Genomic DNA, 25,075 nt, shown 5'->3' with positions numbered 1-25,075 from the left:
AAATATCTAGGAATAAACCTACCTAAGGAGACAAAAGACCTGTATGCAGAAAATTATAAGACACTGATGAAAGAAATTAAAGATGATACAAACAGATGGAGAGATATACCATGCTCCTGGATTGGAAGAATCAATATTGTGAAAATGACTCTACTACCCAAAGCAATCTACAGATTCAATGCAATCCCTATCAAACTACCACTGGCATTTTTCACAGAACTAGAACAAAAAATTTCAAAATTTGTTTGGAAAAACAAAAGACCCCGAATAGCCAAAGCAATCTTGAGAACAAAAAAAGGAGCTGGAGGAATCAGGCTCCCTGACTTCAGAATATACTACAAAGCTACAGTAATTAAGACAGTGTGGTACTGGCATAAAAACAGAAAGATAGATCAGTGGATCAGGATAGAAAGCCCAGAGATAAACCCACGCACATATGGCCAACTTATCTTTGATAAAGGAGGCAGGAATGTACAGTGGAGAAAGGACAGCCTCTTCAATAAGTGGTGCTGGGAAAACTGGACAGGGACATGTAAAAGTATGAGATTAGATCATTCCCTAACACCATACACAAAAATAAGCTCAAAATGGATTAAAGACTTAAATGTAAGGCCAGAAACTATCAAACTCTTAGAGGAAAACATAGGTAGAACACTCTATGACATAAATCACAGCAAGATCCTTTTGGACCCACCTCCTAGAGAAATGGAAATAAAAACAAAGATAAACACATGGGACCTAATGAAACTTCAAAGCTTTTGCACAGCAAAGGAAACCATAAACAAGACCAAAAGACAACCCTCAGAATGGGAGAAAATATTTGCAAATGAAGCAACTGACAAAGGATTAATCTCCAAAATTTATAAACAGCTCATGCAGCTCAATAGCAAAAAAACAAACAACCCAATCCAAAAATGGGCAGAAGACTTAAATAGGCATTTCTCCAAGGAAGATATACAGACTGCCAACAAACACATGAAAGAATGCTCAACATCATTAATCATTAGAGAAATGCAAATCAAAACTACAATGAGATATCATCTCACACCAGTCAGAATGGCCATCATCAAGAAATCTAGAAACAATAAATGCTGGAGAGGGTGTGGAGAAAAGGGAACACTCTTGCACTGCTGGTGGGAATGTGAATTGGTACAGCCACTATGGAGAACAGTATGGAGGTTCCTTAAAAAACTAAAAATAGAACTACCATATGATCCAGCAATCCCACTACTAGGCATATACCCTGAGAAAACCATAATTCAAAAAGAGACATGTACCAAAATGTTCATTGCAGCTCTATTCACAATAGCCCGGAGCTGGAAACAACCTAAGTGTCCATCATCGGATGAATGGATAAAGAAGATGTGGCACATATATACAATGGAATATTACTCAGCCATAAAAAGAAACGCAACTGAGCTATTTGTAATGAGGTGGATAGACCTAGAGTCTGTCATACAGAGTGAAGTAAGTCAGAAAGAGAAAGACAAATACCGTATGCTAACACATATATATGGAATATAAGAAAAAAAATGTCATGAAGAACCTAGGGGTAAAACGGGAATGGGGACACAGACCTACTTGAGAATGGACTTGAGGATATGGGGAGGGGGAAGGGTAAGCTGTGACAAAGCGAGAGAGAGGCATGGACATATATACACTACCAAACGTAGGGTAGATAGATAGTGGGAAGCAGCCGCGGAGCACAGGGAGATCAGCTCGGTGCTTTGTGACTGCCTGGAGGGGAGGGATGGGGAGGGTGGGAGGGAGGGAGATGCATGAGGGAGGGGATGTGGGAACAGATGTATATGTATGACTGATTCACTTTGTTATAAAGCAGAAACTAATAAAAAAAATAGAAAAAAAAAAAACTCAGGGCCCATGAGAAACATTACTCTTTCATTCTCAAGGTTACTGACTGGTTATAGGGGGTGGGGGCATTTTTTATATGCTAAGAAGCCCTTGGTGAAGACAGAAGCCACTAAATAAATCAGTAAGGTTAAGAGCAGAAGTGTCAACTGGGGTACAGTTTATTAATTTGTTGGTTGTGATGACAGCCAGTTCATGAACTTGAGCCCTGACATATATAATCTTTTACTTTGTACTTGTTTTGGAAATTTTATAGACGAAAAGAACTAAAATAATGATGCAGTGAATTGCTATGTAATGACACATGAGCTATGTTGTCAAAATACGTAAAAGATAAGGTATATACAGACAGACAGGTATCAGTTGGAATCCCAACTCTACTGCTTCCTAGCTGTGTGATCCTGCTCAAGATATTTGACTTCTCTGAGCCTTAGTCTACTTGTCTTTAAAATGAGGCTAATCATACCTATCTCACAGCGCTGCTGTGAGTCTCTAATGAGTTTAAATATGCAAAGAACCTAGTCCTGAATTTGGCACATAGCAGTAACTCAATATATATCAGTGCCCTCTGCCTTTCCCTTGAGAATCATTATTTAAAATTATCTCCATACAGCAAGGACTTTTTAAGATCTGGAAAATAAACATTGCTGCATGCATTTATTAGTCATAGTAGTTTCATATTATTTCACCGTTTCTACTTTGTTAGGCAGTTGTGGCTACCCTAGACCGTGTGCTTCTTTATAGCATATGCAGAAACTGACACACGCAAAATGGATTACTTTGTGGCTGACAATAAGATTTGCACAAAATTATTGCTGCATTCTAATTTGTTTACTCTTTTTTTTTCTCATATTGCTTGGCAGAATTGCCAAAATGGCACTTAGAAAACCAGAAATACATGGGAAAGTAAGTTATCCAAGCAGACACTCAGAATTGCTTGGCGTCCTTTACAATAACTGGCAAATTAACCTTCATACACTGATAATACTGCAGAGTTAAAGGAACAACTGTATGGGTCTCCATACAGCTGTCTTGTTTGCTGGTTCATGTTCCTAAAATAAAAATTAAAAAAAAGAACCACATACATACTAATTGCCTTTTTCCTCCCAACAATCCAGCTACTCAGCCCTTCTTCTTGAAGCCCATTTTCGTAAACACTGTTTTGACCAAGAAGTGTCTGGAGATGGAAGGATGGAGAAAGCTTGTATTGTTTATTGAATATCAGAGGACGTTTCCTTCAAGCGACCTAAGGCATGTGTGAGTGCTATCATAAGAGCCACATTTTAAAGGGGTGAAGTCATCGCAAACGCCACATTAGAAGAGAGTGCTGGTGCCAAAGCCTATCCTCAACAGCATTTCCAGATTTGCTTTTTTAAAAATCCGGAGATTTTTTTTAAAACACATAAATCAAGAGTGAACAAGGCAAAGGTTCATCAGTTCACTTCCATGCATCGCTACCCTACATCTTGGAACTCAATTTCTTAGCCAGGTTGCCTTTTGGGGCTAAAAGAAGGGAAAACAGAAATGGGGGGAGACAGGGCCAAGGATCCAAAACAGAAAAGGAGCTACACAAAGGTATAATAATCAGGAATCCTAAGCAAGAGAAAGCAGAGGAGATGGAAAGTTATTTAAAATCAGAGAAAGAGGAGAGGAAGAAAAGTTAGTTAAAATTGGCATATAGCAAAACCTTTTTAAATTCCATTTTTACTGATGAATGCCCTTTAGTCTAGAATTAGAATTCTATAAAGTCAAACAAAGAGCCACAGTTAATTCCCTGGGAGACTCCAATTTCAACTTGGATTGGCTTTAACAATAAAAAAATTTTGTGCAAATTCAGAAAACAGCACACAAAAAAATTAAAGAATGCAAAAAGCCTCTCCTAGGTGAGCTTGGTAGCCTTACGTAAAGGAGAAATGAAAATCTTTTCATGCAATTGCCCTTTACTCCGAAGTTCTACTAATCCTGACTTTTCATGTTTTGTAAAACATCAAATGCAGATTAAATGAGAACAAATCAGTGGCATTGGATTCTAGAGAAAATAAAGGCCAATTTAAAATGCTTTTTATTGGTTAGAACTGTTCAGGTGAATTACGGTGCTTAGTAATTGTTCAGGCAAGAAAGTGGGTATAAGCTTTTTCTCCTACCATGAGGGTGTTCACACTTTGTTCTCTGAGGAAAAAGAAAAAACTCTACATATTGAAGAAAGGAGCTGTACTTACATTGGACTTTAGTGGGAGTCTGGCTAATAGAGGTCTGTTCCTTTCTAGGAAATATGAGCAATTCCCAACGTGCAAAGTACATAAACACACATACAGGCATCATGCCCACCCTCTCTCCTTGCCTGCACCTTTTGTCTCCAAACCTAAGGGACCACACACCACCTTCCTTTCATAGGCCCCTGTTTGTTACTCTTAAACATTTCTGGTTTATCCTGGCAAAAATCCATATTTAATATTCAAGATTAAAGTCAGAAAATATTAGAGCTGGAAGTTATATATACGTAGTTCAGTCAGTCAGCTATTTGCCTGAACCACTTATGTCCCCAGTCCCCCCAATGCTCATCCTTTAAATGATAGGCAAGATTGACACAATTGAAATAGTTTAACTGGCAAATTAAATTTCCTTCCTCTTTTCAGAAAAAAATTATTATGTTAAGTTAGGTTTGACTCTACACAGTACTCGTGCCTTAGCTATAATCTAGCCAATTCATTTTAATGACCATTTATGAAAATATATCATTCTAAGTCCTCTTAGGCATTTAGAGGTGAATTGAAAGTGCGTATTCCTTAATTTGATCTTCTCCTATTTCTTATGATCCTCTCTACTCCCCATACACACATACCTAGGAAAGAGGGGAAAAAATGTTACGAGAGGCTGAAGGTGGTGACTGAAAGTTCCCCAGAATGAATGAGAGTGAAAGGAGCTGAGATGTCTTCGAAATGTTCTTTCTCAGAAAAAAAAAAAATGAGAGTGGATGTTGTGGACTTGAAAATGAATAGTGATGTTTATATCTCCACCTCTATCTCTTCATAATCCCCTAAAGTTGAATTGTACTGTGCATTAAGGATGTCTAGTTGTACTTTAGTTACACTATCTTTCCTTTGATGATAATCTTCCTAGTGTCTGAATTTCCCCAGATTAAGAGTGAGAACTGGGATTGAGTTGAACAACAAAGCAGAAGCCATAATACTCAGTAGAATTCAAGGCTGTTTCCAGGGAAGAAAGGGTGGAAAAACACATCAATGCATTTTAGGGTAAAACAAAATACAGTAATATTCCATTTATCCAATCATCTAGCATACAGCCATATACAGAAAGGCCTATAATTTCTCTTGGTAGTAAAAAGTGTGTCACCTTTAGCCCTCTGTGGCTAGATGATTGTGTGAAAAGTAAAAAAGCAGATAAGAAAGGATACATCCAGGCATGAAAACGAATGCTGATGGTAGAAAGGAAAATGTGCAAAAACCCAGGGTCCAAGCTTAGCACACTATGGTTAACTATGGAGAGGATCCACAGCTGGTTAGTCCTCAAGGGCTCAAGGGTATCACCGAGTAATACCTGGTGTGATAATTACATTTAGGGGCTGCTTCTGCCCTCCTCAGGTATCATACTTAGGCCTAGGCAGTTACCATCCTGTTGTGTGAGCTCTCCCCTCCATCAGCTCCAAGTTTCAAGGGAGTATATGAACTGAAACATCTTCCCTTCACTTAGGCCAGTGTTCACTTTCAGGCAGTTTTCCATGACTGCCTCACCACTCAAAAATGGGTTAGGTCTCTCCTTACATGTTCTCACTGCACCCTGAAGTTTCATTCAAAGCACTTATCAAAATTGTAACTAAATAAGTATTTGTGCCATTATTTTATTAACCCATAAGTTCATTCATTGGCACATATTTATTATTTATCTACTCTGAGCCATGTATCGTGCTAGGCACTGGGGTATAACAGTGAACTCCGATATGGGCCCTGCTCTCATGAGGCATCAGAGGACACTGTGACTAATTGCATAATTCATTACTTAGGCATATTTATTTCAAGACAATCTCTTGAAATAGACAGGAAACTTGTTTATCTTGCTCAGTCTTGGAGGGTTCTTAGTGGGATGCTTCAGTTCAAAGCATCTCTTGGGCTTCTGAGGTAGGCCATGAGACTGTTCCCTTAAGTTTTCAGAAGGCAACACACCAGGCCTCCCGGGCCAAGGGAGAAGACCAGAGTCGGCTTCCAGAGTTCTAGAGGTTCAGTGGGTCAGGATCCTAAGCAAGATCTGTCAGTGAGGGTTCTGACAAGGGAAACCATGCCTGGAATCTGGAATTTACTGGGCCCTGACTTGTTGCACTTTTAAATTCTCAAGATTGACCATGGGGCCCGGGGGACTTAAAAGCAGTAGTTTTGCAGTATTTAGGGCCTCAGGACAGATAAGAGGACAGCTTAAACAGCTACACAGGAAGAGTTCAGAGCGAACAAGTGTGGACTCCCAAGAAAATAAAAGGAAGTTTGGATAAATCTTAGAGCATGTTGAGGCTTAGGTTCTTTTTTTTCTTTTAATTTTATTTATTTTTGGCTGCTTTGGGTCTTTGTTGCTGCGGGTGAGCTTTCTCTAGTTGCGGCGAGCGGGGGCTACTCTTTGTTGCGGTGTGCAGGCTTCTCATTGCGGTGGCTTCTCTTGTTGTGGAGCACAGGCTCTAGGCGCACGGGCTTCAGAAGTTGTGGCTCGCGGGCTCTAGAGAGCAGGCTCAGTAGTCGTGGTGCACGGGTTTAGCTGCTCCACAGCTAGGCTTAGGTTCTGAGGTTTACCAGAAGTGGCTTTCTTCTCTTGGCAATGCATTATCTAGCACTAGGTCAAGTGGGGAACAGCTGACTGCATGGCATCACCCTTCATTAATTTAATAAAATTCTTTCTTTTTCTTTTTCTTTTTTTTTTTCTTGCGGTACGTGGGCCTCTCACTGTTGTGGCCTCTCCCGTTGCGGAGCACAGGCTCCGGACGCGCAGGCTCAGTGGCCATGGCTCACGGGCCCAGCTGCTCCGCTGCACGTGGAATCCTCCTGGACTGGGTCACGAACCCGTGTCCCCTGCATCGGCAGGCGGACTCTCAACCACTGCGCCACCAGGGAAGCCCTCCTTTTTTTTCTTTTTTGCTTTTCTAGTTTGTTTATTTTCACATAACAAGGCTATGGAAATAAGCAGTTTTAGTGTTGCTTAAATGGCTCAGCATTGTCAGAGCCAGCATTTCTGTCTTTTCCTTCATGTTGCAATATTGCTGCTCCAGCTCCAGCTCTCATATCACATCACTCACTCAGGAGGCAAGAATAAGCAGAATCAGCAGGGTAAACTATATTTACCGTGTATCAAGGATGCATGATCTTCCTCAAAACCACACAGTAATGTTATCATTTATGTCTAACTTGTCAGACTTTTTCATATGACTGACCCTAGCTACATATTAGGTTGGAAAATTGTGTAATTCACTTTTCCAGCCTCTTTAGTGTAAGGCATCAAGAAAGAAGGTGAATGGGATTGGCAGTAAGGTCAGCCTAATTTAATAAAATTCTTACTGTCACCTTTGCTCATCCAGAAATGATTCCTGATTTCAATCACAGGTAAACTTAAATTTGTAACAAGAATATTACTAGCAGCCCCAGAATACAATGGAAAGTTCCAGGATCATGAACTGTCCATTTACATCCTGAACTGGGGTAGTTCTCAGGCTACATATGGTATTTTTAAAAATTCAAAGATAGATTATTGTTTTTATTATTACAAAAACAACACATGTTCCTATATAAAAATCTAAAATATCAAAAAAACATGAGGGAGAAAACAAAAGTCCTATCTCCCAGGGATAATCACTATTAACATCTCAGTATATGTTGTTCTAAACACTTTTCCTGTGGTATATGGCATAGTACAGCAGGCTCAGTGTACAGTGAAACCCAAGGTCCAAGTAACTTTTCTCTTGCCAGGACTCTCATCTACAGTCTCTTTGACTCAACATCCCTTTGGGGCCCTGAGAAACAGACTTTAAATGAAAGAGCTGGGCTGGAGATATCAATTTGGGAGTCATCAGCCAAGGTGGTGGCAGAGGCAGTAGGAAGCAATACGATCTACCACTTAGTATGTATCAGGTGCTGTGCTAAAGTAATATTATATACATTCTATCTAATCCTCACAGGAACCTCTTGAATCTGTGTTGTCTCCATTTTACAAATGAGGGAACTGAAATTCAGGGGGGAAATGTGATCTATTCTCTGCTTTCTTTTTTTAAATTAATTTTTATTGGAGTATAGTTGCTTTACAAAGTTGTGTTAGCTTCTACTGTACAGCAAAATGAATCAGCTATACATATACATATATCCCCTCTTTTTTGGATTTCTTTCCCATTTAGGTCACCACAGTGCATTAAGTAGAGTTCCGTGTGCTATACAGTATGTTCCCCTCAGTTGTCTATTTTATACATACTATCAATAGTGTATATGTGTCAATCCCAATCTCCCAATTCTTCCCACCCCACCCCTTTCCCCCTTAGTATACATACATTTGTTTTCTACATCTGTGTCTCTCTTTCTGCTTTGCAAATAAGGTCACCTATACCATTTTTCTAGATTCCACATATATGCGTTAATATACAATATTTGTTTTTTTCTTTCTGACTTACTTCACTCAGTATGACACTCTCTAGGTCCATCCACGTCTCTACAAATGACCCAACTTCGTTCCTTTTTATGGCTGAGTAATATTCCATTGTATATATGTACCACATCTTCTTTATCCATTCCTCTGTTGATGAACTTTTTTTAAACCACTTTGCTGAGGTATGATTGACATGTAAAAAGCTGTACATAATTAATATATACAACTTGATGAGTTTGGGGGTAACTATACTATACCTGTGAAACCATCACCAGCATACAGACATAGTCATCATCTCCCAAGGTTTCCTCCAGATGTCCCTATTTTAGGGTCAGCTGATTAGCAACTTAGTTACATCTGCAAAGTCCCTACACAGCTGTACTGAGATTAATGTTTGCTTAAATAACCAGTGGATTGAAATGTTAGGGAAACATCTTTAAAATTTTGCCTACCATAGGTGATTTTCCCCAGGGTCATACAACTAATTAAGGGGCAGACCTAGGATTAGAATGCATCTAATTCTGGATTCAAAAGAGTTTGCTGTGTGTAACTCTTAATTCTTTTTTTAAAGAAGTTAATCAGGGACTTCCCTGGTAGTCCAGTGGTTAAGACTCTGCCTTCATTGGAAGACAGGGGACACGGTTTTCTATCCCTGGTCAGGGAAGTAAGATCCCACATGCTGCGGGGCAACTAAGCCCATGTGCCGTAACTACTGAGCACATGGGCCACAACTAGAGAGCCTGCATGCCACAACTACAGAGCCCATGCGCTCTGAAGCCCACGCACCACAACTAGAGAGAAACCTGCGCACTGCAGCGGAGGATCCTGCGTGCTGCAATGAAGATCCCTCGTGCTGCAACTAAGACCCAATGCAGCCAAAAATTAAATAAATAAATAAATAACTGAATAAAAAAATTAATCAAGAAAAAGGAAGCTGGATGACATTTTAAGAAAGAATATACAAAGAAAGAGCAGAGGGCCAGGACCAAATATGTTGGGAGCACCTGGCAGAAGGTTTTGCAGAAAGTAAGTTCAATAAATACTTAAGTTACTTTACTCAGCTATACATCACCTATTGGAGCCACTCCTCTAGGCCAACACCCCTAAGTGTTTTCTTAAAACCACAATAATTTTGGAATCTAAAAATGTCGAGCTCATAGAAACAGAAAGTAGAATGGTGGATACCAGGGGCTGGGGGTGGGGGAAATGGGGAAATATTGGTCAAAGGGTACAAACGTCCAGTTATAAGATGAATAAGTCTGGGGATCTAATGTACAGTGTGGCGATTATAGTTAATAATATTGTATTGTATACTTGAAAGTTGCTAAGAGACCAGATCTTAAATGTTCTTACAACAAAAAAGAAATGGTTATTATGTGATGTGATGGAAGTATTGGCTAAGGCTATGATGGTAATCATTTTGCTATATATGTGTATCAAATCAACATATGTACAACTTAAACTTATACAATGTTATATGTCAATTATATCTCAATAAACCTGGGTGTGGGGGGGAAATTCTGGAATATTCTTGATCATTTACACCTCCCAGTGAAATTTAGAGTCAGTTTACCAATTTTCAATTAAAAAAGAAAAAGGAGAATTCTAAATCATAATACTCTACAAGGCATCAGCATGAAAACTAGCTTTAAAACTAAAATCATTCTAAACCATTTACCTATACATGCATATGGCTCCAGTGAGGCATGTTCATGTCCTTGCAGTCTCCAAGCAATGGCAAATGATTCTGTCAGCACCTGGGACAAGCAAGGTGTCACTATTGCATCTCCATCTGCCCTCAGACTGCAGGAGTGATCTGCTGTGGCGAGGGGCCCTCTCTGCCCCCATCTGGCTTTGGGAAAAAGCTTGTCACCTTTGATCAGATTAAGATTTCATCAAGTGCCTAGGTATTTGTAGGATATGCTTTGGGTTAGCCTTTTGGCCTCTGATTTGGGATACATAGGAATCTGATTTAAGTCTGTAGATGGTGAACAAAGGGCAAGGTAGAGGCAAGTAGATACCACAGGGGGAAAAAAAAAGAGTCAAACACTGGAGGTGGCAAATTAGTGTAGGCTCAGAAAAATTGGAGGATTTTTCTCTTACTTTGAAATAAAAAGCAATTAAAACTCCCCCAATCAATTCAGTCTCCTCCTTTGCCTCTATACCACCTCCTCCCAAGCCCCAGCCTTCCCTGCCAACACATTCACATGCACACATACACTCCCATACACATATGTGCACAAAAGAATGCAGCACTAAGCTCACTGAGAGTAAGAAAATGGAGGAGTTCAGGACTAAAAGGTTGTTGAAGACCCTTTGAGCCACCCTGAGCCAGCCGTAAAAGCAGTCCAGTAGGCGAGAGAACCGAGACCAGTCCCTCTCAACCAGGAGTAATGACTGAGTGCCACAGGGTTTCTGTTTTAAGGTCAAAATTTGTTCATGCCCATAACCCTGCTGACTTCAATATGGCCATTTGCTCAGACCTATAAATCCTTTATTTCCCTAAGAAATTCCATCGGTTAAAAAGCCAAATACTTGGCCCTTATTAGATCCAGACCTTCATCTATATTTTCAAGGACATGTCTGCCCTTTTGGGTTTAGTTTGCTAAGACTTGGTCTAACTTCAAATAGGAATAAAAGGGATATAAATATAGGAAACAGTTAATTTATTCATATTCTGCCTCTGTTTAGAGGGTGGATGGGGATAACTACATAGCACAATTTTTTAAAGCTATTGATTCACTAAGACAAGTGATTCAGAATTATAGTTCCCTTTCTTATCTCCAAGAAACTTATAGTACAGGACAATTCAACAAGTGTCTACTTGGTGCCTAGCACAGGAGGAAAGTAATATAGCAGAAAGAAAAAGGGCTTTAGTATCATAAGACCTGAGTTTGGACAAGATAGCCAAGCTCCTACCCTCCATTTTCTCATTTGAAAATGGGGTTAATAATACCTACTTCTGGAAGATTTCTTGTGAGATTAAATTATATATAATATATATATATATATATATATATAATATCACTATATATATATATATATATATAACATCACTACATATATTATATACACCAGTATATATATTATATATATATAATGTCACTATATATATAATATCACTATATATATAGTATCTGGAAAACGAAGGGTGTTTGATAAGGTATAAGTTGTAAGTTTCGTAACTTCCATGCCGGGATGAATTTATATTTTAAATATACCTTAGACTTAATCCAAAGGCATAAATGTCTTGAGGAGTCATTTCAGACCCCTCAAAGAAGCAAAGTGGCAAAAGAATTTGAGAGACCCAGGTCCCATCAGGATCTTTGGAAATTGCACTCCAGTGGCCCCCAAAACTAGGTCTTCAATTTGTCCACTAAACCCACTTAGGGACTGAAATAATTAGGGAGTTGCTGCTGGCATAAGCTTTGTATAAATGGGTATTTCATAGAGATATGGTACTCCCAACAAATTGTCACAGGATACCATCTACTTTCATCTGGGGAAAGCTTGCTGAGAAGCAATACAAATAATAATAGTGACCATTCGTTCAGCACTTACATTGTGCCTGAGACTCTGTTAACAAAAGTATTTCTATAACTATTTTCACATGCATTTGTTTTATCTCACTAAGAATATTCTAAGCTCTTTGAAAACTTTGCATCCCCTTCATTGCCTAGTACAGTGTAGAGTGTAATGGAAGAACAAAGGCTATGGATTATGATGCTGAACTACTAACATTTATTGATTTGTTGCCATAAGCCAGGCAGTATATTAAAGTGTTTTTACATGCTTTATCTCATTCAGTTCTGTAAATAACAGATGAATTAGGTACTAATATTATCCCTATTTTACAGATGGAGGCATTGGGTCTTGAAGGTTAGGTTATTTGCCCAAGGTCACACAGCTGTAAGTGGCTGAGTCTGGATTCAATCCAAGTCGGTGACTCCAAAAACCATTCTATTCCACTGTATTACCTCCAATCTTGGCTTTAACATTTATCTCAGGCAAGCTATTTAAGTTTTTAAGGTACATCTGTAAAACTGAAGTCATAATTCCCACTCTCATCAAAACAGAACATTGTGAAGTCATCATTTTGACCCTGAGAGTGATGAAATCCTAAATGAAAACTACCCCTTAGAGTAGTCCTGGAATATCTAATTTCATAATTTCTCACAGATTAAATAACAAATAAATATAAAACTTTCCTTTTTATCCAATTCATATTAAATATTACTGGTAAAAACTAGCATAAAATAAAGCTGAAAAAGGCACTAACTGTACTTGATTAAAAAAGTATTATAGATGAAAACTAAGAATAACATCTTTTCAGTGAGAAAGTGAAGAAACTGACCTGATAAATTAAGACTTGGTAGAACTTATCAAGACAAAAAAAAAAAATGGAAAATGGATAAAAACACACTAAGAAAAATATGTCATTAACTTCAAATCGAATAGAGAATGAAATGTTGTAAAATATAGATCTATAAAGTATGACCCAGACAAACCGGACTGTGTAGAAATAACGGCCATAAAAGTAAAACTACATATGCACAAAAAATAAATTTGATTATAACCATTATGAAGAAATTGATTCTGATAAAAATAATTTAAGCAAATTAAAAGTGAAAATGGAACACTTTTACATATTTTAACTTCAATGCATAGAAAAATTGATAAAAGAAATAGAAGGGCTTAGTGGTGTTCTCTCCAGAAAATACTTTAATGAAGAAAATTAATCAATGTTATTATAATTAAGAATCATTATAGCAAAATGTTTTAAAAAGTGTGGACTCTGAAACCAGACTATCTGAGTTTGAATTCCAGCTCCACCACTTACTTAACTATAATCTTCAGTCAGCAGCTTAACTTCTCTGTACACCGATAACCTCATCTGTAGAATGGGAATAAAAATAGTATGCACCTCATTAGGTCCTTGCGAGGAGTAAAGATAGTATATATATATATATATATATATATATATATATATATATATATAACCCTTAAAAGAGGGCCTGGCACACAGTAAGTGCTGTATAAGCATTAGCTACATATAAATCTTTCCTTTCTCATTGATTAATTCCAGGGCCCTGCATTGCTTAATATTGGGTCATGATCATTGCATGACAAGTTGCTATAGAGCCATTATGATATGCCTGCAGTTGAAAGAACTAATGTGTTATCAATGACTAAAAGTCCCAAGCTTGATAAGCAAGTTTCAGGTTGCTTCAATTGCCAGAACTAGATTGTTTTGCAATGTTTATAGGAAAGTAAGCTAGTAGTTTTTCAAGGGTTTCCTGCAATGCTTAAATGTAGACTATTTTTTCTCTATTGTTGGGGAGGTGTGTTGGTAGTGTTTGTAGATAGGAATTGGTCTTCATAAAAAAATATATGTGATTTACACACATATATATTCAGACTATAAAGTTGCCCTTTTATTCAAAGATGCTGAGTCTGAACACATTTCTACTACGTATTTCAGTATTCTGCTCATCTTGATTCCTTTCTTTCTAGATTAAAAAGTATGTGTCGCCCTCAATAATTCATTCTGGTGTTTAATGCTAATTATGTAGAGATGTTAAAGCCTGGGTGGGTTGGGAGGGGAAAATCCAGGAAAAAATAGGCTGGAAAATATCTTCCCTTCACCACCAGTTTTTTTTTAATCCCATAGTGAAAGTTTTCAGACTTTTTATTTTCCCCTATCCTAGAAGTTTTTTTATCCTCAATATTTACTGTCAGCCTCTCTTTTGCCCTTTCCCTCTTTACAGCCCAGTTTTCAGGCTCAGTTCATTTCCCATTTCCTCCCTCCTTTAACTAATCAAGACACTCTGAGTTCACATTGCATTCCTGATCATGACCATGAAAAATTTAGACCTCATTATTTGTACTGGTCGCTGTGTCATGTGTTCTCTTAGCCTGCTATTCTCAACCACTGGAATTACCTGGGGAGCTTTAAAAATGCTGATGCCTGGGCCCCACCCCAAAAATTCTTATCTAGTTGGTCTTAGCTGCAGCCTGGAGATGGGGATTTTTAAAAGCTCCCCAGGAGATCTTAATGTGCAGCCAGTGTCGAGAACCACAATTTTAGTCCATCATCAAAGTAAGCTCCTTTATAATAGAGAATGTTTTCCATTAGCAGCCCTCAAACTTGTTCAGATGTTGGTATATCTGCAAGTTATGGTGCTCTTTGAAGAGCACTATAAAATATGGATGTATTTGATTGATTCATGTAAATGAAGAACAATTTAGTGGCAAAGAAACTACTGTGGTTTGAGAATAAAATATAAAAGCACAGCCCTGAGCACATGTAACCAAAACAAACTTTTGAACTAAACATGATTGGCTGGTTCCCAGTTTCCCCCTAATATTCTTTGGCTTCTTGTTCTGTAATCTGTTAGCATTCACTAACAGTCTAGCCGTAACAGGTATCAAAGTTTTAAACAAAAATTATCATCCAAAAAAAAAGTGATTGAATTCATTCTTTTTGCTTTCTTTTTCCTGCAAAATGAGAAAAGCCTACTACTATTAGATTTTTGGTGTTGGAATACTTCCATTCTGCTTGCAGAATACCCAACACAATAATAGCTGCTGACAGTTATTAAATTCTTATTATATAGCAGATGCTCTGCTTTATATACATTATAACTTATATATGTTATATATTTATAAAGCATATAAATTATCATTTCATAAGGATAGTTTTTTTGACAAGGGATGAATGCTATACTAAAAGTGTTTTATTTATAAATAACTTGCCTGAAGTAGACCCTTTAGATCTCTTTATGAAGTGAATTTGCATTTTATTAATAACAATGGCATGTACATGAATTTGTAAATGGTAGTAGTTGTACATGTAAGATATTATTTATTTAAATAAAAATTTTGGAGTCCTAGAAATAATTCCACAGTTGGTTAGTAATAGGCCTACAGGTTGTAAAGTAAATGTTGAATGGCAAATTTGTAGGCTGTGATAGGCTGTATAATGGCCCCTAAAATATCCAGGTCCTAATCTCTGGAACGTGTGAATGTTAGCTTAGATGGCATAAAATGCTCTGCAGGTGTGATTAAATTAAGACTTTTGAGGTAGGGAGAGTAGCCTGGATTATCCAGGTGGGCCCTAGATGCAATCACATGTATCCTTATAAAAGGGAAGCAAAAGGAGATTTGACATAGGAGATGAAAGGCAAGGTGACGACCTTAGCGGAGGGTGAGAGACAGACACAGACAGAAGGAGAGATATTTGAAGATATTATGTTACAGTCACTGTAGATGGAGGAAGGAGACACAAGCCAAGGAATGCAGCTGTAGAAGCTGAAAAAGGTAAGGAAACATTCTCCCCCTAGAGCTTCCAGGGCACACGGCTTTGCCAGTGCCTTGATTTCAGCCCAGTGAAACTGATTTTGGACTTCTGTCTTTCAAAACTGTAAGAGAATAAATGCACGTTGCTTTAAGTCACCAGGTTTCTGATAATTTGTTACAGCTGCCATAGGAAATTAATACAGGGTTGTTCCCCACTTACATATTGTCAGCAAAAATGAAGGTCATGACTTTAGGTATAGGCCATTACTACAGTTTAAAAAAATGTAGAGGGACACTTCAAAAGCAAGGAAATGTTGACTGAACCGATTGCTTTGTTTTTAAATTGATGTGGTATACAGTGGAAAACTGGGTTTATTTTTAATGTAGAAACCATTTTAATTGAACAGTCTTTGAAGAAATTTGGCTCTATTTTTAGATAATATCCACCCCGCCCAAAATGTGTCAAACCAACCCCATCTGTGTGGTTTACATAAGGAAGTGTATTTTTAAAGGATGTTTTGGAGAAAAATGACTAAAATCCTTACGTGGTTGTTACATTTCAACTAAATTCTTTATAGAAAAATTAGAAAGCACTAATATATGGATTATCAATTGTGTTAAGTTAAACAAAGAGCCTATTAGACTGAAGAGGCTCTAATACCTTAGCAGCCGATGTAAGCAAACCAAAACCTAAGCCTGTAAATGCCTCAAGGTTAAGAAATCAGAACCTAAGGGCAACCAATCACAACCAGCCAATGAGGCTTTTCCAAATAAGGCAAACACTTAAGTTATAGCTATTCAAATAATTTCCTTGCTTTGCTTCTGTTACCGAACGGAACTTAGGTCCATTTGCCCGCATGCAGCAAAGCCAATCTACTCTGGGTTGTGGTGAAGGAAGGTGCAGTGCTTATCGCAGGGTGCCAAAGCAAGGAACCCACATAGCCAGTGCTTAAAAACCCCGAACTCCACCTAAGGCTCTCAGGGAAAAGTTTTTAAAGACAGGGTGGGGGAGGGGAGTTGTGGGGTGCGTGGTCAGCTCGTGAACATTCTTCTGATTGGTTGGCGGTGAGGTCATCGGGAGTCAGCATCATCAGCCTTCTGGTTCCAGCCAGTCTGGGGTCTCCGTGCTTGTGGGCGGCATACAGTTAACTTCTTCCACCTGGTGGGGGTTCCCGTATCTGCAAAACAACTCAAAGGACAAGGCTCAGGATATTACCTCTAGCCCTTGAGGAGGAGCTAAAGGTCCTTGACGTTGTTTAATGGCCAAACTATTATTATGTTGTCTTGCTTAACTGTTTTCCTTTCTTTCTGCATTTTCTCACTTCTCTGATTAAATTTTCTCTTTGGAACTTGAGGAAGGCCTAGGAGGCTAATGTTTTTCTACAGACAAGAGGCAGGTGGAAGATATTGGGGGGCGGGGTTTCTGTTCTGGGAGGGCCCCATAGGGTCCTCCTGCTCGGTTACGCTTCCACCTTTTCTCTATAAAAGTCTTTTCCTTTGCTCCTGTCAGTGGAGCGCTCCTAACCACTTTTTACGGTTTGACACTGCCCAATTCAGATTGATTTTTGCTCAAATAAACTCTTAAAATGTTTAATACACCTCAGTTTATCTTTTAACAGTTCTTTGCTTATAAGTGTGCTTATGAATCAGATAGGTTATCAAGACTTGAATGACTCAATTTTATCAGATTAGCCATTCAACTAAGAATTTGGCATTTTTCCCATACTATATAAAAGAGGGCAAAATGGAGGGCACTCACATCCTGGTAATGACTGGGTGGCAAAGTCATCACATATTCGACATCACTTAAATTTTCTAGAAGATAAGCTCACTTTATCTAGAAGTCAACATGGATATTGGTGTGTCATTTGTAATTTAAAAAGGGGAGTCCATGTGAAGAATACAAAAATAAAACATTTAATGAAGCAGGTGGTTTCTCGGGAAGAGTTGTTGCAGTTGGGCTGGGGAGTGAAACTTGTATTTTTCAAAAAGCTTGGGTAACTCGCAAATGACCCATTAAGGGTCAGTTTTATGACCACTATAGGAGGCTAATCAAAATAAACAACTATCCTTACAAGTACAAAGCCATAAATTCTCTATCACTGAGTCTATGTTTTGCAAAAGAAGAAAAATCTGAATTTTTGTTTTGCAAGGTTTTTGTTTTTTCAGCAGTATGCACCCTGGAGACTAATTATCTGCCTTTGTTTCCTGGTCACAAATAGGTTCTAAGCTTCCTCTTTGTTTTAAAGTCATTTTGTAGCATTTATTTCTGTTTTTTAGCCATGAATACAAATAGTAGAGTAAGGATATATAAGCATTATATAAGCAGTAAAGATGAAAAGTAATTTGCTACACATGAAGCTCATGTGTCATTTCAAGCCACTAAAGCTTATTAAAAGCAAATTATTTGCCCTTTCTAGGTCCATTAAAATCACTTTCACCAAAGTGGTCTTGGAGTAGCATAGTTACTAAATTAGATACTGCTGAATTAGTAAGTTTCTACTCCCCCAAAGAGTATTTAGTAACTCAGCACATCTGCAATTTCTAAATTACTGCTCTTATAAACAAACACAGAGATAACTGGAGGCTACAATCTAATAGCTCTCTAGACGGTTGTCTATTCCAGTTCACCACTGGGCGTTATCTTTATGGGGATTCTTCATATCATGTAACTTGATACGGGAATAAAAAGGTGACAGAAGCAGAAGGTAGTAACAAGGTCTCTGGCTTGCATGATAGGAAGCTTGGGTGCTGTCTCTCTAGTGAGGGCCCCTGAAATGCATAGCTAGCCTCAGAAAATCTGGAGCATCAGTGCTGAGAGCCAAGAATCCTATTTAAGTTAGTACCCGTCAGGCCTCTTGGGAATAACACAGAAGATGACTTTTTGACTGACAGTAGGTTCCTGTGACACTGAGATTAAGACCCTTAAACAAAGGAATGTGACAATAGTTGCCCCACCTTAGGGAACGTGAAGAGTAGTGTCGAGAATGATCAAGAAGCCCCAAAATAGATTAGCGTTAGGGAGTCTTGTCACAGACATTGAGTTTCATTTGCAGGGATTGTTTTCCAGTAAGGTCCAGGTGGCTATCATTCAAATACCTATGATAGGGGTTGGCAAGCTTTTTCTGTAAGTGGCCAGATATTTAGGGCTTTGGGTGCCTAGAGATAAAATTGAGGATATTATGTAGGTGTTTATAATAAAGAACAAATTTCCACGCATTCAGTATTCAATAATAGTGACTGAGAGCAGATCTTCTCATTCAGAAAAATTCCAACCTTGGCCCAAACTCAAACATTTCAATAAAACTTTACCACTGTCAAGCCATAGAACTTCAGTGTCATAGGGCAGTCAGGATATTGTTTCTACTTTTGAAAAAAATTCACGGTACTGTCAATGGCTAAGTCTAGGAGAGGAAGTTCACCACTGACACTACTGGTTCAATAACACATGATTAGACTTGCATATTTTCCGCAAAGTACCTTCTGATAAATAATGCAATGAATAACCATAGGCTATAACACCTTACATTTTCATAAGTCTTGTAAATTTCAACTAAGCTTTTTTTGTTTCACATGTATCTTTATCAGTTGTAACACATATTAGCATATTCTACTTCAAGTTGTACTGAGTTAGTGTTTTCTCAACTTTGAGAAATACTCTTTGAAAATACTCTTATGTAGCTGTTCCACACAGACTATTCATAGGGCCTAATTCTTCAAACACTTCAAACTTAGCCTCCTCAAATGAACAATTAAGCAGTATTGACGACATCTGTCAACTCATCAAGAACCAAGGAAAACCACTCAAAATCATTTGCTTGTTTTTAATTGACTATTGGTGTTGCTCCCACTGTCCTCAACTCTGACCATGTGTTCTCACCAAAAGGCTAATAGTTTTAAACAAGTTTATTTTCTCTAGACACATTTCTTTAGCTACTGCAATCAAACATTTAATTAACCCACCATCAGTAAATGGCTTTCTTTGCTTGGCTAAGAAGTGAGCCACTTGGCAACTTACTTTGGCAGCCTGATTTTCATTTATTATTTTTGTGAAGAAATTCTTCTGTGATGAGATATTCCATTTTAAATGTTCCAATTTTTCTGACCATTTCTTTCCTGTGAGTTGGGAATATTGTAATGAGTGTTTAGTCTGGTAATGATGACATATGTTGTATTCTTTTAGCACAGCTCTAGTGTCAATGCACAGTAAATACAATATTTTGCTATCCACTATGGACTGTATTACGTTGCTCCAAAATTCATATATTGCATCTCTAACCCCTAATGTGATTGTATTTGGAGATCTGGGCTTTTAGGAGGCAATTAAGGTTAAAGGAGGTTATAAAGGTGAGGTCCTAATCCTATAAGATTGTTGGCCTTCTAAGAAGAACTGAGAGGGAGATCTTTCTCTTCACATGCATACATAGAGTAAAGGCCATGTGAAGACATAGAAGGCAGCCATCTGCAACCCAAGGAGAGAGCTCGCACCAGACACTGACCCTGCTGGCACCTTAATCCTGGGCTTTCCAGCCTCCAGAGCTGTGAGAAATTAATTTTTCTTGTTTAAGCCATACATCTTATCATGTTTTGTTATGGCAGCCTGAGCTGACTAATACACCATCTAACTAGACAACTCCAGTGTGCCTTAAGACCATAACAATCAGATCACTTTCCTTGGACTTCCCTAGTGGTCCAGTGGTTAAGAATCCGCCTTCCAATGCAGGGGACGCAGCTTTCCCTGGTCAGGGAATTAAGATCCCACCTGCTATGGGGCAACTAGAGAGCCCTCATGCTGCAAGTAAGACCCGACACAGCCAAATAAATAAATATTTAAAAGTTAAAAAAAAATGATCACTTTCCTTTTCTCATTTTGACATGAGTATGCACTGGTAATCTTTTTTCTTTTTTTAAAAAAATTGGGATATAGTTGTTTTACAATGTTGTGTTAGTTTCTACTGTACAGCAATGTGAAGTAGAGTTCCCTTGGTAATTTTTTTACAAGGTGCAGTATGAAGATAGGCATAATGCTTTAAGTGCCATAGAGTTATAAATGTGTCACTGTGATTTATAGGATTTATAGTGCACTAAGCAACAATGTGCAGAGGTGAGAGAACCACATTTGGTCTTTGTTGCAACTACTCAGCTCTGCTGTTATAGCTCGAAAGCAACCATAGACAATGCACAAATGAGTGAGTGTGCCTGTGTTCTAGTATAATTTTATTTATGGGCATTGAAATTTAAATTTCAAAATTTTTACATGTCAGGAAATATTTCTTTGTTTTTCAACCATTTAAAAATATTTAAAACCTTACTAGAAGAAAACATAATGGAAAAGTTTATGACATTGAAGTTGACAGTGATTTCTTAGACATGACACCAAAAGGGCAGGCAGCAAAAATATATGTATATAGGCAAATAGGACTACATCAAACTAAATTTCTGTGCATCAAAGGACACAATCAACAGGGTGAAAAGGCAACCTATGAAATGGGAGAAAATATTTGCAAATCATATGATAAGGGGTTAATATCCAGAAAATTTAAAAAGTGTCAACAACTCAATAACAACAAAAAACCCAATTAAAAAATGGGCAGCAGACTTGAGTAGACATTTCTCCAAAGATGATATACAAATGGGTAACAAGCATGTGAAAAGATGTACAACATCACTAATCATTAGATAAATGCAAACCAAAACCATAATATCACCTCACATCTATTAGGATGGCTACTATCAGAAGAAAAAAAAAACCCAGAAAATAATATGTTGACCAGGATGTAGAGAAATTGTAATCATTGTGCATTGCTGATGGGAATGTAAAATGGTGCAACTACTATGGAAAACAGTATGGTGGTTCCTCAAAAAATTAAAAATAGAACTACCGTATGATCTAGCAATCCCACATCTGGGTACATTCCCAAAATAATTGAAATCAGAGTCTCGAAGAGATAGTTGCACACCCATGTTCATAGCAGCATTATTCACAATAGCCAAGTAGTGGAAGCAACCCAAATGTCCATGGATGAATGAATGGATAAAAATGTTTGGTGTATACATGCAATGGAATATTATTCACCTTTTTAAAAGGAAGGAAATCCTGTCATGTACAACATGGATGAAAATTGAGGGCGGTATGCTAAGTGAAATAAGCCAGTCACAAAAGGACAGTCTATGATTCTACTTATGAGGTATATAAAGTAGTCAAATTCATACAAAGTAGAATGGCGGTTACTAGGAGCTGGGTGAAAGGGGAAATGGAGAGTTGTTTAATGGGTATAGAGTTCAGTTTTTCAAGATGAAAAAGTTCTGGACATCTGTTGCACAACAATATGAATATACTCAACACTACTGAACTGTACACTTGAAAATGGTTAAGATGGTAAATTTTATGTCATGGGTTTTTTTTTAACCACAATTAAAAATAAAAGAAAACATACTTGGATTGTGTGCCATATAAAAACACAGTAGGCCAGATTTGGTCCACAAGTTGTAGTTTGCTGACCCTTCCTTTTTGGCCCAGCCCCAGGAAGGTTCTCCCAGGTTCCATGCCTGATGGAGCTATATGAGAATCACGTATGGGGGTCTTCCCTGGTGGTACAGTGGTTAAGAATCCGCCTGCCAATGCAGGGGACACAGGTTCAAGCCCTGGTCCAGGAAGATCCCACATGCCGCGGAGCACCTAAGCCCGTGTGCCACTACTGAGCCTGCGCCCTAGAGCCCGTGAGCCACAACTACTGAAGCCGTGCAGCTAGAGCCCGTGCTCCGCAGCAAGAGAAGCCACCACAATGAGAAGCCCGCGCACCGCAACGAAGAGTAGCCCCTGTTGGCCACAACTAGAGAAAGCCCGCGTGCAGCAACGAAGACCCAATGCAGCCAAAAAAAAAAAAAAAAAAAAAAAAAGAATCACATACCATTGGAGAACCTAAGAAAACACGTGCAACACCAGTGGGCAAAAGTCTCTTTCCTCTTAGAAAAGTTGACAGTGAGTACAGTGGTGGAAAGAGTAGCAGAGTTGTAATTGGAGATATTAAGGAAAGACTGGATAGTGGACGGGAGAGCGGTGTGGGCAACTATAGTAGAGGAGAATATGTGAATGGTGAGGAATTTGAGAGCCCATTTGAAGAAGAAGAGGGAGTGTGGACATTGACAATCCATTGCTCACCTAATCCCCAGGATGCTGTAGTTTAGGTGAGCAAAAGTTAATCCGTTCATTCACTGTAAATTTTGGCAAGTCAATTCCCCTTGCCTTATCTGTGAAAGAGGAGAGTTGGATAAGATCCCTAGTGCCCTTCCCAGCTCTAAAAACCATGAAACTCACCAAGCTGATCAAGTGCCTATGACTTTATCCCTTCGTTTGAACAGCTTTAAAGACAGGACAACTTCTATGTCTCCTGTTGGGTTGATATTTATTTGTTTACCCTACTAAGTAGGGGTAAAAAACTAATTCCGGTCTGCAGACTCCAGACTAACTCCATTTCCACAGCTGGGCCTTCTCTTGATATCTCAAGCTCTCCTTCCCCTGAGAATCCAAGGAAATAGTGCCGACAGGGAAGGGAATTGGGAGCCGCTGTTTAACTCCAGTCTTAGTCCCATAGCAGTCACCTCCTCCCATTAAAAATCTCGGAAGTCGATTCCAGTTCTTTAACAAGAATGTTTGGGGGAATGGGTCTTGTTTATGAAAAGAATGTAAATCTCTGTTCATTTTGAAAAATCATCATTATGTGTGACAGCCTTGTCAAAAAAAACCAACAGCAACATTCTTTTAGCTTTTTAAAAAATTCCTCTCCTCCTTAGTCAGTGACTACTCGGGGGAAAAACAGGAGTTCAAAGGGAGTCATAAACAGAGCTGCCTCCTTCCAGTTGTTCACCAGGAACTGTTTTCCAAAAAGGAAGAGGCTTTCTTACTCTTGGCCTCTAGGGTGTTTGTGGGGAGGGCCTTTATTAGTCTGGTTACTTTGCTTTCCAGTTTGCAGCTGTCCCGTGATATGTTTATTTGAATCTCAGCCTCAGAACTGACTTGCCTTTGTTTCTGGCCTGAGGAAGCTCTAGTCAGAATGGGAAAGTTCAGCCACACCGTTCAAGTTAAACACAGTGCAGTGGGAAAACATCAACTGTAAGACTCTGGGACCAGGTTAGACTTTTCAAAGTATATCCGTTTCTCCACGTTGCGCTTTTGTTTACTTCTGGCACTAGTTGTCGTGTTAACCTCATGTTTGCTCAGAAATTGTCCTGGGGTGATTTAATTACCATGATATTTTGTCCAAGAAAAGGGAAATTAAAAACCCATCAGCTCCCTTTGTGCATTCGTTGCCATGTTATAGTTAGGGCTTTAATAATAAAAAAAAATAATAAATTATTAATGGTATAACACTTTGCAAGTCTAAGGTGTGATCGGTTATACAACCCTTGCACATACATGTTCTTGTTTATTTTTTTTGTTTAGAAACATTTTTTCTTCCAGTTTTATTGATATAATTGACATACGGCACTGTATAAGTTTCAGGTGTACAGCATAATTATTTGACTTATATACACATCATGAAATTGTTACCATAATAACGTATCTATCATCTCATAAATACAAAATAAAAAAAATAATTTTCCCTTGTGATGAGAACTCTTATGATTTACTTTCTTAGCTTTCATATATATACATGTTTAACACAAGGCCTGGGAAGTAGACAAAGAGTTTTCTCCCCATTTTTTTTTTTTTGTTTGTTTTTTGTTTTTTCTTTTTGCGGTATGCGGGCCTCTCACTGTTGTGGCCTCTCCCGTTGCGGAGCACAGGCTCCGGACGCGCAGGCCCAGCGGCCATGGCTCACGGGCCCAGCCGCTCCGCGGCATATGAGATCCTCCCAGATCGGGGCACGAACCCGTATCCCCTGCATCGGCAGGCGGACTCTCAACCACTGCGCCACCAGGGAGGCCCTCTCCCCATTTTTGATGCAGCTGAGGCTCAGAGAGGTTGAGTGACTTGCCCAAGTTGGTGATTAAGCCAAGACTCAGTTTTTTGTGGAACGTAGCACTGCCAATCTTTTTTCAGAAAAGCAGAGATGTTGCTTATGACAGAGCTTTCCTGCAGCCTTAGATTAGACAACAGTAGTTGTTAAAAGCTTGAAATACTGATGCACTGGTTGGTAAAGAGCTGCTGCCTTGAGCCCTTCCAATGGTTTCCCAGGTTGCACCAGCATGGGGGAGTTCTTCTGGGATGTGGCTGCCCTGGTGCCTGCCAGCTCCCTTGTGCAGGCTCGCATCTGTATGCATCCAGATGACCAGAGCT

General features: G+C 38.7%; 1 protein-coding gene across 1 annotated transcript in view; it reads left to right on the top strand.

The window, feature by feature from the left end:
- Positions 1-22,983, top strand: part of LUZP4 (leucine zipper protein 4) — a 104,762-nt gene extending 81,779 nt beyond the window's left edge. The window contains 1 exon segment of the mRNA XM_060086417.1: positions 22,767-22,983. Coding sequence (XP_059942400.1) covers positions 22,767-22,983 — 217 coding nt within the window.
- The last annotated feature ends 2,092 nt before the right edge of the window (positions 22,984-25,075 follow it).

Source organism: Mesoplodon densirostris, chromosome X, assembly GCF_025265405.1.
Source record: "Mesoplodon densirostris isolate mMesDen1 chromosome X, mMesDen1 primary haplotype, whole genome shotgun sequence".
NCBI lineage: Eukaryota > Metazoa > Chordata > Mammalia > Artiodactyla > Ziphiidae > Mesoplodon > Mesoplodon densirostris.
Note: the sequence above shows the minus strand (reverse complement) of the source record. Positions and strands in the feature narration are given on the sequence as shown.